General features: G+C 55.9%; 1 protein-coding gene across 9 annotated transcripts in view; it reads right to left on the minus strand.

The window, feature by feature from the left end:
* Positions 1-1,386: 1,386 nt before the first annotated feature.
* ZNF76 (zinc finger protein 76) overlaps positions 1,387-15,754 on the minus strand; it is a 33,512-nt gene continuing 19,144 nt past the window's right edge. For 2 of the 9 annotated variants that reach the window (XM_073884883.1, XM_025862454.2), the window contains exons 3-14: positions 11,512-11,592; positions 11,323-11,400; positions 10,054-10,253; positions 6,954-7,070; positions 6,556-6,631; positions 5,881-6,006; positions 5,598-5,777; positions 4,560-4,793; positions 4,302-4,465; positions 3,439-3,603; positions 2,811-2,924; positions 1,387-2,268 (exon numbers count right to left, since the gene is read on the minus strand). In XM_073884883.1, the coding sequence (XP_073740984.1) occupies positions 2,164-2,268; positions 2,811-2,924; positions 3,439-3,603; positions 4,302-4,465; positions 4,560-4,793; positions 5,598-5,777; positions 5,881-6,006; positions 6,556-6,631; positions 6,954-7,070; positions 10,054-10,253; positions 11,323-11,400; positions 11,512-11,592 (1,640 nt within the window). In that variant the 3' untranslated portion in view covers positions 1,387-2,163. Of the gene's footprint in view, positions 2,269-2,810; positions 2,925-3,414; positions 3,604-4,301; positions 4,466-4,559; positions 4,794-5,597; positions 5,778-5,880; positions 6,007-6,555; positions 6,632-6,953; positions 7,071-10,053; positions 10,254-11,322; positions 11,401-11,511; positions 15,747-15,754 lie in introns of those variants that run through there. The other 7 variants (XM_073884886.1, XM_025862453.2, XM_073884885.1 and 4 more) reach the window with 7 other exon arrangements.

Consider the following 15,754-nt stretch of genomic DNA (forward strand, 5'->3'; position numbering starts at 1 on the left):
TGGGAGAGCAGGAAAAATACCCACCTCACACAGCCCTAAGGTCCGAGGATGGATGTGAAGCAGAGCAGGCACTGGATAAAAGCATTTCTTTCAGGGCCATCTAACATCACTACGGTGGTGGGGCTCCTCCCAGGCGGAAGAAAACAAAGGCGACGACACAAAGTTGGCGGAGGAACTGGGCCAGGGCACCCCTCCAGGTCAGGCGGGCTTGGCACGTGATTGGTTGCCTCCCCATCCTCTGGGCTTTGGCTCGAAAAGGCCTCAGCTCAGAGCGTGGCCCACTCTGGGGCCCACTGGCCCTGAGGATGCAAGCCTGTTTCTGAATCACACAGTGGGGGGAGAGGCGTAAAACGGGGGCGGGGGTGGGGCAGCTCCCAGGGTGCTGACAGCAGGAGGCTTGGCACTCAGGGGCCCCCCACGGCATGATCGCTTTCTTCAGATCCACTGCCTGTGAGGGCCGGGACACGCTTCCACCCAGAACAGTGGTCATGGATGCTGGATGAAGCCTGCTTGGGTAACCGAGCCACCCCCTCCCTGGGGGCATGCCCCAGCTCCCTCAGCTTCCACAGAGCTGCTGGCACGAGTACACAGAAGAGGAGAGGGTACCTGGGCTGGGGGGTAGGGTTCCATTCCCAGGTGGCAGGAAGGGACTGGGGCGCATCCGTCATCGTGGGGAGAGCAAGAGGCCCCTCCAATCCCAGCAACGCTCCCGTGACGGAGGAGGCAAACTCAAAGAGTTCTTCCCATCAGGTCCCCTCCCCTGCATCCCTCCCTTCCCACCAGGGCTGGTCTGGTCCTCCCACACACTTTCCACTAGGGTCCAATGGTGGCTTTGGGATTCCACAGCATGGTCCCTGACACCTCCCTGTGGGCATCTCCAGAGCTGGGACTTCAGCACCAGAGTCATCAGAGACCCTCGCTAACCTTGGCAAGGCACCTCCTACCCATACTCCTCGGTGGGGCTCTGCCCACTTGGAGCAGCTGACCATGCGCAGAGTGAATGTGGGAAGGGGCTGGGTGCGGAAGGGCTCTGTATCACGAGGTAAGGTAGGAAAAAACACAATTCCTCTAGTCCAAACACCCTGATGCCTGAGATCCAACCAGAGCCTGGAAGCAGGGGTCACCCTGGGTCCGTCTGGCCACCCTGGGGCCCACCTGCTCAGGTGTGGGCAGGAAGTCACTGGTGGCTCCTCGGGGCTTTTCTTACTCCTGGGCTTCCTCCTCCCCCCCGCCCTCCCCCCCGGTGCCTCTGGTAGGCCAGTCCCACCAGTCTGTCACCGAGGCTTGCTGGGGTCGTGCCAGGGATATGGGGCTAAGAGCCTGATTCGACCAGCCCTGGTATCCTGGGCCCAAAGCCGAAAGGAGGGAGGGAGGGAGGGACCCAGGTGGAAACTTGGAACTTTTATTAAATACTCATTCACCCATTTGCCACCACCAACCAGAGCAAGAAAAAAAATTATCAAAATGGAATTTAAAAAAACAAACAAAAACAAATTAAACCCAGTCCCCAGTATGTACAAGGCCACTCACTGCTTCTCTGCCATAGAGAGGAGAGGGGGCGGCTGGGGGTGGGTGGGGCTGGGCACCTTTTCTCCAGCCACAGGCCCCTGAGCGGTTCTGACCATGGTGGCAGGAAACCCTGCTGCCAAGTGGCCAGGCACCATGGCAGGCTTCCAGGGAGGTGGTTATTGCTGGGAGGAGCAGAGCTGGATCTGCCCTACTCCTACTGGGCTGAAGAGCGGTCGGCCCCTTCCACTGGTGGGCAGTGACCAGTCAGAACAGAGGACCAGTCCCCCCACAGCAGTCCCAATCGCCATCTGAGCGGGGGAGTGGACTGAGGGTAGGAAGCGTGTTCTCTGGAGGGAGGAGAGTGGGCACCCAGCTGATTCTGAGGAGGGGACGCCCCAGTACAGCCTGGCGATCAGCTTGTCCTCTTTAGCTCCTGAGGATGGCACACTCCTCCGAGTCCAGCTGTGCAGCCCTCCTCTGGGGCAGGGCCCCCGTCGTCCCCTTCAGTTAGGCTGTTCTCCTGCCGCCGTCTCTCCCTGGAGACCTCTGTGGCCACCTGCCAAGTGTCGGCCACAGCCCCGGCCCTTGGAGGCAGGGACGCCTGTGTGGCATGGCACCTCCTCCAACGTGGTGTGGAATCCAGCCCCCTGGGACTCAGCAGCCATTCTCTGCCTCTGTGGCCTCCAGGGTCACGGCCCCTTGCTGCATGGCAGCGGTGGCCACGCTGATGGCCTCCTCTAAGGTCTGCTGTTCCTCCAGCTGCGGAGAAGGGGGCAGAGAAGCAAGGAGAGAGTGAGACACTCCCCACCAGATTCTAGTGCTAGCGAGTATGTGGCCTACTGTTCTGAATCCCCTCCATTCGCCCAGTGCCACATACTGAGCACTTAGCGGGGCCCCCACGAACGGCAGCTTCGCCGATAGAGTCCCAGCAAGCTGGCCGTGGCCAGGGAGCCCCAGAATGGTCCAGGGTCAGGGAGAGGGGCTTGTTCACAGAAGGGGAGGACTGGCTGGAGGGGACCTCAGTAATCATCTACTTGAGCCCACTTATTTTCCTGATGAAGAAATGGAGATACAAAGAGACAAAGGGTTTAGACCACCAGATATGTTGCCATAGAAATTATTCTGAAGGCCGGAAGGGGCTTCAGCACTCTGTTTCCGTCAAGAAAGCGCCTGAGACAGCTGTGTGGATATAGGTGAAATGAGCTCTTTTTCGGGCTGAGTGGCCTTCTTTTCAAGATCTCCGTCTCCTTCCTCTCCCCTCCTTATTCCTTCCTTTTTCAGGCTCGGGGACCTCCACCCACCTGCACGGCAATGTGTGTGCCGTTGGCTGTGGCCAACAGTGCCACCTGTTGGTGATGAAGGGATGCTACACTTGAGTCGTCGGCCACCACAGCCCCAGAGGTAATGATTGTAACCTGAAATATAAAAGAATGAGATTTTCCAACCCACCTACGTGACTCTCCCTCCCGCCGAGCCAAATAAAAATCCCTTCAAGCAAGGTGTCTGGGAACAAGCCATAAGGGGATGGATAACACCATTGCTCGGAGCTTGGTGAGGTGGCATTTTTCTAAGAGCCAACTTAATTTAGGGATTTGGATTCACAGAGGTCAGAACTGTAAAAGGCGCAGAGGTCATTTAATCCCATTTGAAAATGGACTGAAGTCCATGGAAAAGTGACCTGCCTGTGGCAGCAAAGCAAGTGAGAGGTAGATCAAGATTTAGACACTGTCTCTTGACCCCCAGGGAAACGCTTTTCCAGAGAATGGCTGATGGAGCAGAGGAGCCGTGGGGAAGACGGACCCTTTTTTTGTGGGGGGAATCTTGGTCCCTGTAAGAAGGCTGGCCGAGGTCAGCCTGCACGTTGACACCCACCCCACAAAAAGGAAGTACAAGAGAACAAGAAACCCCAAGCAAACCGCCTGGTCATACGGGCTGCGTCTGGGTGCCATCAGCGCTGACCATGGTGACCGTATGTGTGCCAGATGTGGCCAGGTCATCGTCCTCACTGGGTATGGTGAGGGTGGTGCTGCTGTGCTGGGTCACCATGCTGATAGCACTCCCCAGGGCCTGCAGGTCTTCCGCGGACAGGCTAACCTGCCAACAGGAAGGAAGATGAGCTGGGAGCGCACTGGCAGGTTGTCTGAAAGCCCCTGGGTGGAGGTACCTGTGCGCGCAGACAAGGTTAGCTTCTGGAGAAGCTAGAAGATTTGCTTCATGTCACAGAGGGGGAGGGGGACAGGGACAAGCAAGAAAAACGGGTCTTTGTTTGCCCAAAGGAAACACTAGAAGAATTCCGCTGATCACTCCTATTTACCATCACTTTGCCTGGGGGCTCTGTTCCATGCAGTTCGGGGTCTCGACCCAATTTCATCCTCATGTCAACTCCAAAAGACAGAGGTGCACTCGACAGTGGGTGCTGACAAGGGTCTTATCATACTGCTAGCTAGAAACCCCGGGCCTCCAGACCCCCACCATGCTCTGGCCCCCACAACACGCCTCTCTTGAGGACAGCCGAATGTCTCACTCATACGACAGGACCGTCAGCCTCCATGTAAAGAGGGAAGCTACTAACTGTGCTCTAGAAGTTCCAGAGGCTGAGGTGGAAGCACGAGGAGGAGGGGCTGGCTGACAGGACTTGGGACCCTCAGCCTCAGCTGTCTGAGCTCCATGAGGCTAAGAGGAGAACCTGGGTAGGGGGTGGGGCTATCAGAACTTTGGGAGTCCCCAGAGAGAGTGAGAGAGGGGACCAGCCACAGCGGCCCACCCGCCGCCCCCCTCTGGGGGGCCTGTACCTGCTGGGCGCCATCCTGAGTGATCAGAGCCACCCGGGGCGCCCCGTCCTCCTCGGTCACCATGGTCACTTGGGCTGGGATGTCATCGCCCTCTTCCTTCACCTCGGAGAGGTAGGCAACACGGGGGCGTTTGGGCGGCGGGCTCTCCCCGGTGGCGCAGGCAGCTGGGAGAGGAGAGCCCGAGCTGACACCTGCCACCGGCGGGCCACGGGGAGGCCTGGCCCGGCCCCGCTCTCACCTCCTGCCCGTAGCCCTCACCGTCGAGCTGCTGCTGCTCGTACAGGGCCTGCTCGCTCTCCTCCGTGGCCTCCAGCTCGCCGTGGGCGCTGCGCTTGTGCATGGCCAGAGTGGAGGTCTGCCGGTAGGTCTTGCCGCACGCGCTGCAGGTGTACGGCTTGCAGTGCGTGTGCACCACGTGGTGCTTGTACAGGCTCGAGTACTCGGTGAAGCGCTTCCCGCAGCCTGGGACCGTGCAAACGTATGGCTTCTCCCCTGGGGACACTGGGCTGTGAGGGGGGCGGGAACTGGGGCTGGCAAGGGGAAAACTAAGGGGCCGGGGGCGGGAGACGGGGATTGGTGAAGGGAGACCTGGGGGGTTGGGGGGGGAGGGAGAGGGACTGAGACCTGGGACTCTCAACAGACACAGCTGGCGGTGACGGCCAACAGGACAGAGGGGGCAGGAGTGTGGGACAGCTGAGCCTGGAGGGAAGGCTGGGGCGAGTGGAGGGACTGGTGGGGAGGACACGGGGGCGGGCTCGTAAAGATGACTGCTGTGAACAGGAGAGGCCGGAGACAGACAGGGATGACTGACATAGCGGGGGTGACGGGGGAGGGAAGGGACACATATGCCGAGAGAGGACACAGAAGCCTGGATGAGGGATATGACACTGGGGAGGGCGAGGATACACAGGAGTCATACGGGCTGTGGAGGAGGTGAGGAGCTAAGGGTGACACTTCACTCTTTTCCCCCCATCACGCCTGACCCTGGCCTCTTCCCGGGAGCTCGGCTGGAAGGGGAAAATTCAGGGTGGGTGTAAGGAGGTGGCAGGGAGCTTGAGAGGGCCAGCGGGACCTGTCGGACGGGACCTCCCTGGCGAGGGAGGGACCGCTCGCTGCAAGTGCGACAGAGGTTCTGGCCGGAACCACAGAGCCCCCTCTCCCCGCCCGCAGGCCAGCCTGCAATGGCCAGCAGAAGGGCTCGGGGCTCGGAGTCGAGAACGTGTCTCAGGTCAGAAGCCTAGGGTCGAGAGGGCTGGGGCCTCAGAAGGGGTGCTTCTCGCATGCCGGCTGGCCCACCTGTGTGGATGCGCACGTGATTCTTGTAGTTGGTGGCGCTGGTGAAGCCGCGGCCACAGTGGGGCTCGGGGCAGGTGTAGGGCCGCTCGCCTGTGTGGGTGCGCACGTGTACCTTGCGGATATTAGATGTGGTGAAGGAGCGGCCGCAGCCCTCGAAGGGGCACCGGAACGGGCGCTCACCTGTGGAGATGGGGTGTGTGGGGTGGGCTGGTTCAGGAAGGGGGGGTCATGCCAGAGTAAGGAGCTCCAGGCCGCAGCATGAACGGGGCAGGGCCCAGCCTACCGGTGTGGGTCCGGACGTGCTTCTGCAGGTCTCCTGAGGTCTTGAAGGCCTTGCTGCACAGCTCCTCTGGGCACTTATATGGCTTTTCACCGGTGTGGGTGCGCACATGGCTCTTCAGCCCGTATCCTGTCCGCAGGTGGGAGGGAGGGTGAGAAGAGCACTCCAGGGAATCTCGTCCCCCACTGCCTCATTACCCTAATTCAGAGGCTCTCCATCTTCGGGTGGGCTCTGTGGGGCTCCACAGCTCCTCAGGCACAAGAAACCTGTGTCTGCCTTTATCCCTACCCAGCCCGGGCAGGTCAGAGGGGCTGGAAAAGCCCACACTGCTCTCCTCCCCTCTCCAGGGGCGGCCGGTGCCATTCCAGAACATGAGCCTGAGAGCCATGGCTAGAGGTTTCCGAAGGGAAATGGAGCCGAGAGAGACGCAATGGCCCAAATACCCCACAGCTGATGCAGGAGGCGGGGCCTCTCTACCAAGCCCCCAGCTCCCTTTGCGAGTCTGGATTATGCTGCCCCCACTTCCGTAACAGGGTTTCCTCCAGAGATGGCGCCCTGCAAGTCAGAGCACTCGGACAGCAGTTTCTCCGGGAAGGCAGGAAATTCCCAAAGTGAATCTAGAACTCTCTGCCCTCAGTTGGAAGCAGTCCATCTTTAGTCTTCTTCTAGGTAGGTTACCTGTGGCAAAGGCCTTTCCGCAGCTGGGGAAATCACACCTGTACGGACGGTCACCCGTATGAGCTCTTTCATGCACCTGTGAGGACAAGCAACCACGGGACTCAGAGGGACCGGGGTATGGAGGGCCTCTTCGGTTGTCTTTAGGGCTCAGAGTACCAGCACTGGCCACCTCCTTTATTCTGCCTCTTTAGCTGAGAAGCCACCTCCTCCAGAGGGCCCTCCCTGATTCTCTTCCTTCCTGCACTCTTCATGTGTGTCACAGGCCCTGGGCTGACATTTTGGTACACTCATCTCTTCCTGTCAGTAGCGCAGGGACTGGTTCTAGTCAAAGCGGGAAGGTAGAATTACAGCCTCGTGAGGAAAACAGTAAGGCTGAAAGGTGCACGTGACGACCTTACCTTTAAGTGATGAGCAGTGGTGTAGAGACGCCCACAGCCTTTGTAGCCACAGCGGAATGCCCTGTCCCCAACCTGCTGTCCTTTGCCGTTATGGGGAGCCTGACTGTCATGCAGGACCTGAGGAAAAAAAATCTTGAGGTTCCTATCTGTATCCTCCTCAGTGACAAGAGAGAAGAGGTGGGATATAGGCAGCTTAAGACCTAACACACAGGGTTAAACCTGCCAGGGGGAGAAGGGCAACCGGGGAAGACAGACCGAGACAGACAGGAAACAGGCACTGAAGCACTCTGCAGGAGAAACAGGGCTGGCATGTGCAGTCCCCACCCACCTGTCATGGATAGAGGGAGGACTCAATGTCACAGGGGCTGTGACAGCTATGGAAGAAAGGCCATCTCCCAGACAGCTAGGTAAGGCTGCTGAGAGCCAGTACCCCCACTTTTTTTTTAAACTTTAAGAAAATTGTTTATTTACTTATTTATGAGGCGGGGGGGAAAGAGCATGCAAGGAGCACGGTGGGGGACGAGGGGAGAGGGAGAGAGAATCTTAAGCAGACTCCGTGCTGAGCGTGGAGCCCAACATGGGGCTCCATCTCAGGACGCTGAGATCACGACCTGAGCCGAAACCAAGAGTCGGGCACTCAACCAACTGTGCCACCCAGGTACTCCTTAAGATTTTATTTTTAAGTAATCTCTACACCTAGTACGGGACTTGAAACCACAACCCCAAGATCAAGAGTCCCACGTTCCACTGACTGAGCCAGCCAAGCCCCCCAGCAACCCCCACTTTTTTTTTTTTAAAGATTTTTATTTATTTGACAGACACAGCGAGAGAGGAAACACAAGCAGGGGGAGTGGGAGAGGGAGAAAAGCAGGCTTCTAGTTTGACCTTGAGTGAGTCATTCTGCTCCCAGGCCTTAGCTCGTGCCTCTGAGAGGATGAGACAGGACTAGATGACCTCAGAGGTCACTTCCAACCCTCGATTCCCCCGAGAGCCAGTGAGGCAGGGGAATGAAATCCGAACACCTGAGTGGGTTAGCCCGCCAAGCAGGCCTGGCCAGGGAGCCCAATGCGGGGCTCGATCCCAGGATCCTGGGGCCATGACCTAAGCTGAAGGCAGACGCTTAACGACTGAGCCACCCAGGTGCCCCCACCAGCAACCCCCACTTTTGACCACACGCACCTAGGAGGCCACAGCTCTGGACGCCGTTATCCTCTTATGGGAGGAGACCCCTCCCTCCTTGTGGGAAACCTATGCTTAGCAGGGGCATTAACAAAGGGGCTTGCTGTGGGGATGCGCTCACCTGGGTTTACCAGGGTGAGGTACAAGCAGCAAACCACAGAAACACCCAGGGCAGGGGCCTGCAGGTGCTCACCAGAAGTTTCAGCTCTAACCACAGCACCCAGCTGACTGACCAGTCCCCCCCCTTCCCTGTCATCTCTCTTGGGAACATTGGAGCCAATGTGGCTCCAACAACTGGAGCCACCCGCTTCCCACCTGCCCTGGGCTTCAGGGAGCCCTTACTGCTCTTCCGCTTTCCTGAGCAGGGTCCTGTTGGGACTGTCCCTTAGTCTTTGTTTCTGGGACACTTTGGCCTTCCCAGAAGCTCCTGAGAGCGCCTGGGTGGCTCACTTGGTTGAGCGACTACCTTCAGCTCCGGTCATGATCCCAGGGTCCTGGGATCGAGTCCCACATCGGGCTCCCCTTGCTTTGCGGGGAGCCTGCTTCTCCCTCTGCCTCTGCCTGCCACTCCCCCTGCTTGTGCTCTCTCTGTCAAATAAATAAATAAAATCTTAAATAAAAAAAAAAAAAAAAAAGAAGCTCCTGAAACAGAAGTCTGGAAGGCACGGGGCATAGGAGATGAATTGGTGAGACCAAATTCATGGCAAGGTCTGTCTAGTCAGCTCCAGTTCAGGGAGTCAAGCAGCTGACAAAATTCCACAGACACTTAAACAGCTGGTGAATGGCGGGGCAGTGTCATAAGTGGCCAGGCCTGCTTGGCGGGCTAACCCACTCAGGTGTTCGGATTTCATTCCCCTGCCTCACTGGCTCTCGGGGGAATCGAGGGTTGGAAGTGACCTCTGAGGTCATCTAGTCCTGTCTCATCCTCTCAGAGGCACGAGCTAAGGCCTGGGAGCAGAATGACTCACTCAAGGTCAGACTAGGTGGTGGCAGAATCAGCACGGACCTCAGGGCTCATGATCCAAAGCCCAGTTGTCTTTCCCTAACAGCAGCAAGTCGCAAATATGGCTTCTAAAATACACCGCAGGGAATGGAGGGAGTGGGCAAAGTCCAAAGCAGTCTGCTATCAAGTTTTGTGCTTCATGTTGGAAAGACATGAGAGTTTCCTCTTCTTCTCCGATACTGCCACATAGTCTTATTATAAAAACAAGCCCCCGTCCCCAAATTTTGGGTAACATTAGTGCCCCAGGGAGCCCTGCCACGTCCACCCTGAGGCTCTGCAGTTCACCCCAGGGAGGGGGCCTCCCGGTATGGCATGCTCACAGATCTCAGTGCCCATGTCCCCCGTGGGCGGGACCGCCACTCCGGCAGAGAGCGTGCCACCTGACACGGGGGAGAGCCCCGATCCTCCTCTTGCAGCTGAGCTACTGTGCGGGCCCCATGTCCCGAGAAGCCCAGCTGCTCCGCTGCATCTGCCCTCGTCACTGCCTACTGAGGTTATTCCCTCAAATGACTACATGGGTTGCAGAGAAGAAATAAATACGAGACCGGCTGACCTCGGTGGCCCAGAAAACTAATAAAAGTCACTGGCAAGGGCTTTCTCAGACAGCACAGAGGATTATTATAACAACAGCCCAAGTGCAGCAGGCTCTAAGTCACCACGGTACAGATGTCACCGTTCTTTGAAGCTGCCTTCCCTTGGCCGAGACGGCATAAACTAGGGGGAGCGTCACCAGCTGTCGGTGGCCCCAGCCACGCTGTCAGGCACGCTGTGGACAGATGCGTCGGGGGAGCCGGGGTGGAGGGGCAAGATGGGGAGTAGCTCGGGCCAGGCCCGAGCACAGGACGGCCCTTGTCCCCTAGAGTGGTGGTGGTCTGGGCCGAGGGAGCGGACGGGCCGCGTCAGGCTCCGCAGGCTCACCTTGCTGGCATACTGCTCCAGGGCCACCACTGTGTCTGCGCTGAAGCCCTCATCATCCTCCGCGGCCAGGTCCTCCAAGCCCACCTCTGTCTGCACGGCCAGGATGGCGCTGTCTGGCGGCACAGCCACGGGGTGGTGAATGTAGGCAGTGGAACCATCTTCCAGCTGGACGGCTTCCAGGGCACTGGGGTCATAGCCCTCTGTGGGGAACATGCAGTTAGCCCCGAGGCCGCACGAGGGCAAGGGATGCGGCGGGGACCCTGGCTTTAAGGTAACGAGAGCTACATATACCAAGGAAGGTTTCGGCATCTTCTGGTCCCTCCCCTTGGTGATTCACCCTGGCTGGCCCTTCTTCTGGGGCCAGCTCTCCCGAGGACAAGGTCTCCTATGGAGCTCTGACTGGGAATGCCTTAGATGACCACAAGGACCTCCTAACTGGTAGCCCTTTAATTCCCTCCAGGCTGCACAGCATCCAAAAGGATCTTTGCAGGACACATGGGAGATCATGTTATCTGATGGTTCCACTGCTTCCCACTGGTCTCAGGATAAAGACCAACAACCAAACCTTGAGACTCGAGCCCCAGGGCTCTGGCCCCTGCCTCTCTTACCTACCTATCTTGTCCCGTCCCCCCCCCCCCCCCCGGCCCCGTTCTGGCTCATAGCACTTCCCTGCAATATGCCATTCTTCCTCCTCCCATCTCTGAGCCTCACATGCTGTTCCTGCTGTTCCCTGCCGTCCCTCTTCTTCCAGCTGAGTCTACCCTTCAGCTCTCAGCCTGAGCATCACTTCCAAGGAGAAGCCCTCCCTGTGCTGGATCTCCACTCATGATGATGAGTTCATCGGCGACCGTTCATCTCGCTCCTGTCCCCCGCTGGCCTCTGGAAGAGCAGGGACCATGCCTGCCTCCGTCCCCGCTTGTACACTCCAAACCTAGTGCAATGCCTGGCATGCAGTAGCTGCGCAAGAAACTACTTGTAGAAGGGATAAACTGTTGTTCCTCAGTACTTGGACGTCCTCGGGTCCTATTTAAAGCCCTAAGACTTTGCAGCTGTGGTAGAGACAAAGCCACCATCAAGGCCCGTGCTGTTGAGCTCAGGGGCTCAGTTTCCTGGAGGCAGGAATTGCCGCTCTGATGGTGGGCACCGGGGAAGGGAGGCGAGCCTGATAATCCAGGTGAGCTCGGGCGCTACAGCTCCCATGGCTATGCCCCAACCTCTGCCAGTTCTGCCTCCCTTCTGTCCCACCAGTCGTGAGGACCGTGACCCCACCTTTGGGTGTGCGGTGTATGTAGGCCATGCTGCCATCTTCCAGCTGTATAGGCTGTCCATCCTCAAAGGAGAGAGGCTCTGTAGGGAGAGCAATGCTTGCCTTTCTCTGGAGCTCAATGCCATCCCACCCCTCCCTCGGTGGGAGCTGCCTGGCCTCCATGAGGCTGGGGTGTCTTGGGGTGCTCTCACCTTTCTGCACCGTCACTTGGTGAATGTATGCAGTGGTCCCGTCCTCGAGCTGGATCACTTGCCCTTCAAGCAGCTTCTCTCCTGTGAAGGTGGAAATGGGGAGAAGCAGGGCAGGCCCGGAAGAGGGCCAAGGGACACCTGCCTGCTTCTCGAAGAGGCCTGTTTGAGGCACAGTTTGCAGGTCTAAGCACAGGTGACATGCTCCATGTCCCCTGCTCCCTGCCTCTCTGGGCCTGGGCCTCAATGCTACTGGGTGTGAAGACATCCCACCAGGAGGAACCCGACAGCCCCCAACAGATTCCCTTCCTCTCCTCAAGGGGGAGCAACTTCATTTATTATTCCATACATGCCCAGTAAAGTAGGGACTTGCAGCCTAACGGTAAGCTGCCTAGACTGATCTAAATAGAGAACAAAGAATGCCCTGAAACCTGGAAAGACCTCAGTGGGTCAAAAATCAGCACTCTAACTGAACTAACAAATCGAAATACATTCCTTGTCTCCCACTGTGCAGTACACCCAGAACCAGACCTTCTAAGGCAGAATCGCTCAGTGGTTAAAAGCAAGTGGCTCTGGAACTGCCCAGGCATCCTGGGTTTGAACTTCAGCTCTGCCTCTTACGAGCTGGGTGCTCTCAGCAGTTTATTTAACCTCTCTATGCCTCAGGTTCCTCCTCTTAAAAAGAGGATTAAAAACCGTGTCTTTGTCACTGGGTTGCTGTGAAGGTTAAATGAATTAACGAATATAAAACAATGCCAGGAGTGTGGGTAGTCAGCCCTCAAAAAGCCTCAGCTTTTTTTTTTTTTTAATTATTTGGAGAGAGCGCGAGCGGCAGGGAGAGGCCGAGAGAGAGGGAGAGAGAGAAACTTCAGCAGACTTCTGCCTGAGCGTGGAGCCCAAAGTGGGGCTTGATCCCACAACCCTGAAATGACGACCTGAGCCAAAACCAAGAGTCAGATGCCCAACCGACTGTGCGCCCCCAGGCGCCCCAAGCCTTAGCTCTTATCATCATAAGCCCGATCTGCATTTTAGAAGAGAAAAGAAAGCAACAGGGAGCTAATGTGAACGCAACTGCTGCGCTATTGTGTCTCTTCTAGGCCTTGTTCCACTGCTGCTGTGGGGACTGTCTCCTTCATTCACCTGACATTTTCATTTCAATTTTCTAATTAAAAGATGACTCACCCAAGGCAACAAGCAAGCAGTATAAAACGTAACAAGACTCCAGAGTTCCTGAGATATTACCCTTCCTTTACCTCAGATCCTTACTGGGAAGCACTTTTTTTTTTTTTTTTTTAAGATTTCATTTATTTATTTATCTTTAGAGATGGTGGCGGGGGAGGGGGCTCACTGAGAAGCACTTCTAAGAGCAACAGGCTCTTTGGTTTAGAATTAGGATTAGACAGGGACGCCTGGGTGGCTGAGTTGGTTAATCGTCTGCCTTCGGCTCAGGTCATGATCCTGGGGTCCTGAGATCAAGTCCCACATCGGGCTCCCTGCTCAGCGGGAAGCCTGTTTCTCCCCCTGCCACTCACCCTGCTTGTGCAAATTTGTCTATGACAAATAAATAAATTAAAAAAAAAATCTTTGTAGAATTAGGATTTGACAGGCCTCTCCTCATGTCCAATGAGTTTCCCAGGGGATGAGAGGGAACAAAGCGAGAAAAGTAAGAAGGGAGAGGAAAGAGCTCGTGACAAGTGGTTTGCTTACTCCTTTCTTCATGAGTTTCGGGTTTAGGAATTTGAACTCTTATGATGGGGGGAAAAGACCAGGCAGCTGCTTCCGGCCTAACTCTGCTATCTTCCCCTCAGAAGAATCCTCAAACTCGCCTCCACACCGAGTCTTCTCGGGTCAGGAGCCCACAGTTCGACAACCCAGGCGAAGCCAGGTGAGGTAGACAGAGGTAAGTAGGAGAAAGGCAGTCAGATGAGGGAGCGGGACCCCCTTACCGCCTCCCATCAGCAAGCCACGGGCTTCCCTGCATTTAACGCCTTATCTGCCGTGGCCAGGGCACCGCACTTGGGGTTCCAAGAGCAGGGGCAGACTTCTGCTAGCACAGCGGCTATTGCTTCGAGGCACGAGACCATAGGTTGAGAAGAGTTACTTGGGACAAGATTTCAACCTAGAATCACCTCGCACACCAGAGACGACAATGCGGAGGGCCGGGTGGGGACGTCAGCGGACTGACACGGCCTTCATGTCCCATGATGGAGAGGGGGCCATATGTTCCCGTTTGCGCCGAAAGGTCCCAGTGCATTTTTATTCACAGCACACTCTTCCACTCTCAGAAGTGCTGGGCTTGAAGAACATGTTTTACGCTTACCCTGATGATAGACAAAGCTCATAAACTGTTAGGGCTGCCTGCTGCCTGAGCTGGCCCCAGAGAGAGCTGGCCGCTGACAAGGACGAAAGTGCCCTGGTCAAGAGCTGCAGAGGAGCTCGCCAGGGGGAGTGTGGTCCTGGTTCCCGAAGGCCAGCTTTCCCCTCAGAAGTGTGAAATCGGTTGTGTGTGAGTCTGTGTGTGCACACGCTGCAGCGCCATGCGGGAGCCAGAGAACAGCGACGAGACAGAGACGGGAACGGGGAGGTGGGCAAGGCAAGGAGCCCCACACATAAAAGGGGAAGACATAAGAAAAGAGGGTGGCTTTCTCAGGCCACGCGTGGCCACTTGCTTTTTATTCACCCACTTGACCATTAATTCACAGCAGAAGACCGAGGCACGGGAAGTAACTGGGTCCAGGGAGCAGACACAGCCATTTTTCCAGGCTTCCTAAGTCCTTCCATCTCATTCTGCTGTGACTGCAGCAGAGGGGAAGACCTGTGATGGGGAGTCTGCCAACAGAGAGTTTCAGGCTTCAAAGGTATTCCAGAGAAGTTCCGCTCTCAAGCAGACGAAGCCAACCAGGCCCAGACATCACAGACAGCTCTTGACAAAAAACCTTTCCAGAAGGCAACCCTCCCCGCCAACACTGTCATATGGAAAGAGCTTACTGAGGAGATTAAGGGGCCTCTTTGTCGTCATCAGGAAGCAGACAATTTAAAATAAAATCAACAAACAATTTCTCTGGGGAACCGAAATACACTTTCACAATGTGTTGACAATGAAGGCGGGCAATGTTGCAATGATAGTGCATTCACGAGGACGGTGGAGCGCACAGAGTCCAGAAGAGGCAAAATAAAGAGCAGGAGCGAGGCGATGTTTGCCCAGTGCTGTCCAAGGAAGACAGGCAGGCCATCTGGCATGCCTGAGAATGCTGGTGAGAAAGGAGGCTGTCACAGCGGTGAGTGTCCCTGGCCGGAAGGCCCTGTCCTTCAGTGACACTCAGTTCTGACTCCACACCCACCTTGATTTTAAGTTTCTTGAGAATGGAATTTCAGGTGATTCCAAATTTCAGGTAAACAGCAAACTCTTTTTCAGGACTTGGTGCTACTATTTTACTACTTTTATTTTATTTTCTTAAGATTTTATTTATTTATTTGAGAGAGAAAGAGAGAGAGCACATGAGCAGGGGCAGAGGGAAAGGGAGAAGCAAACTCCTCACTGAGCAGGGAGCCCAATGTGGGGGCTTGATCCCAGGACACCCAGATCACGACCTGAGCCTAAGGCAGACGCTTAACTGACTGAGTCACCCAGGTGCCCCATTATTTTACTATTTTTAGTGTTTAATCCCATGTTTATACTTATCTATCCCATGTGGTATTTGGGACATACTTTACTACAAAATTATTCACTGCCTATCTGCAATTCAATTTTTTTTTCCAATTCAAATTTAACTGTATACCCTGTATTTTTATTCCTGGCAACCTTAGTGGGGCCTAAGGCATGAGATCTATGCTTGGGTGTCCCCCTCTGTACATGGCTTAACTTACTTGAAAGTTTCTAGAGAGCCCTGAGAAACTGGACTTATTTGAATTATTTGAAAAGCAGGAAGACATATAACCAGCACAGTGTTCATTCATGTCCAGAAATATTTATGAACTACTTACCACATGTAAGGAATTCTGCCTTTCAGAGGTCTTGGTTCCTCCAGCTGGGCTAGTCTGATTTTCTAGGCTGGCCTGCCTTGATGGCATTTTCTTTTAAAGAGTTCCTGTTTTGTCAATGACCTCAAGAAATTCTCATGCCGAGTAAGTTGTGGCATGCAAGCGGGAGTGCACAGTGGTGGTGGTGGCGAGACTCTGCGAAGGGGACACTCCTCTCCAGAGGCTGGGGGACAGGGTGAGATTCTGGGGTACCTGGAAATACTCA

The sequence above is a fragment of the Callorhinus ursinus genome, unplaced genomic scaffold, assembly GCF_003265705.2.
Source record: "Callorhinus ursinus isolate GAN/ISIS: 27379988/994484 unplaced genomic scaffold, GSC_fseal_2.0 scaffold59, whole genome shotgun sequence".
In the NCBI taxonomy this organism is placed as follows: Eukaryota; Metazoa; Chordata; class Mammalia; order Carnivora; family Otariidae; genus Callorhinus; species Callorhinus ursinus.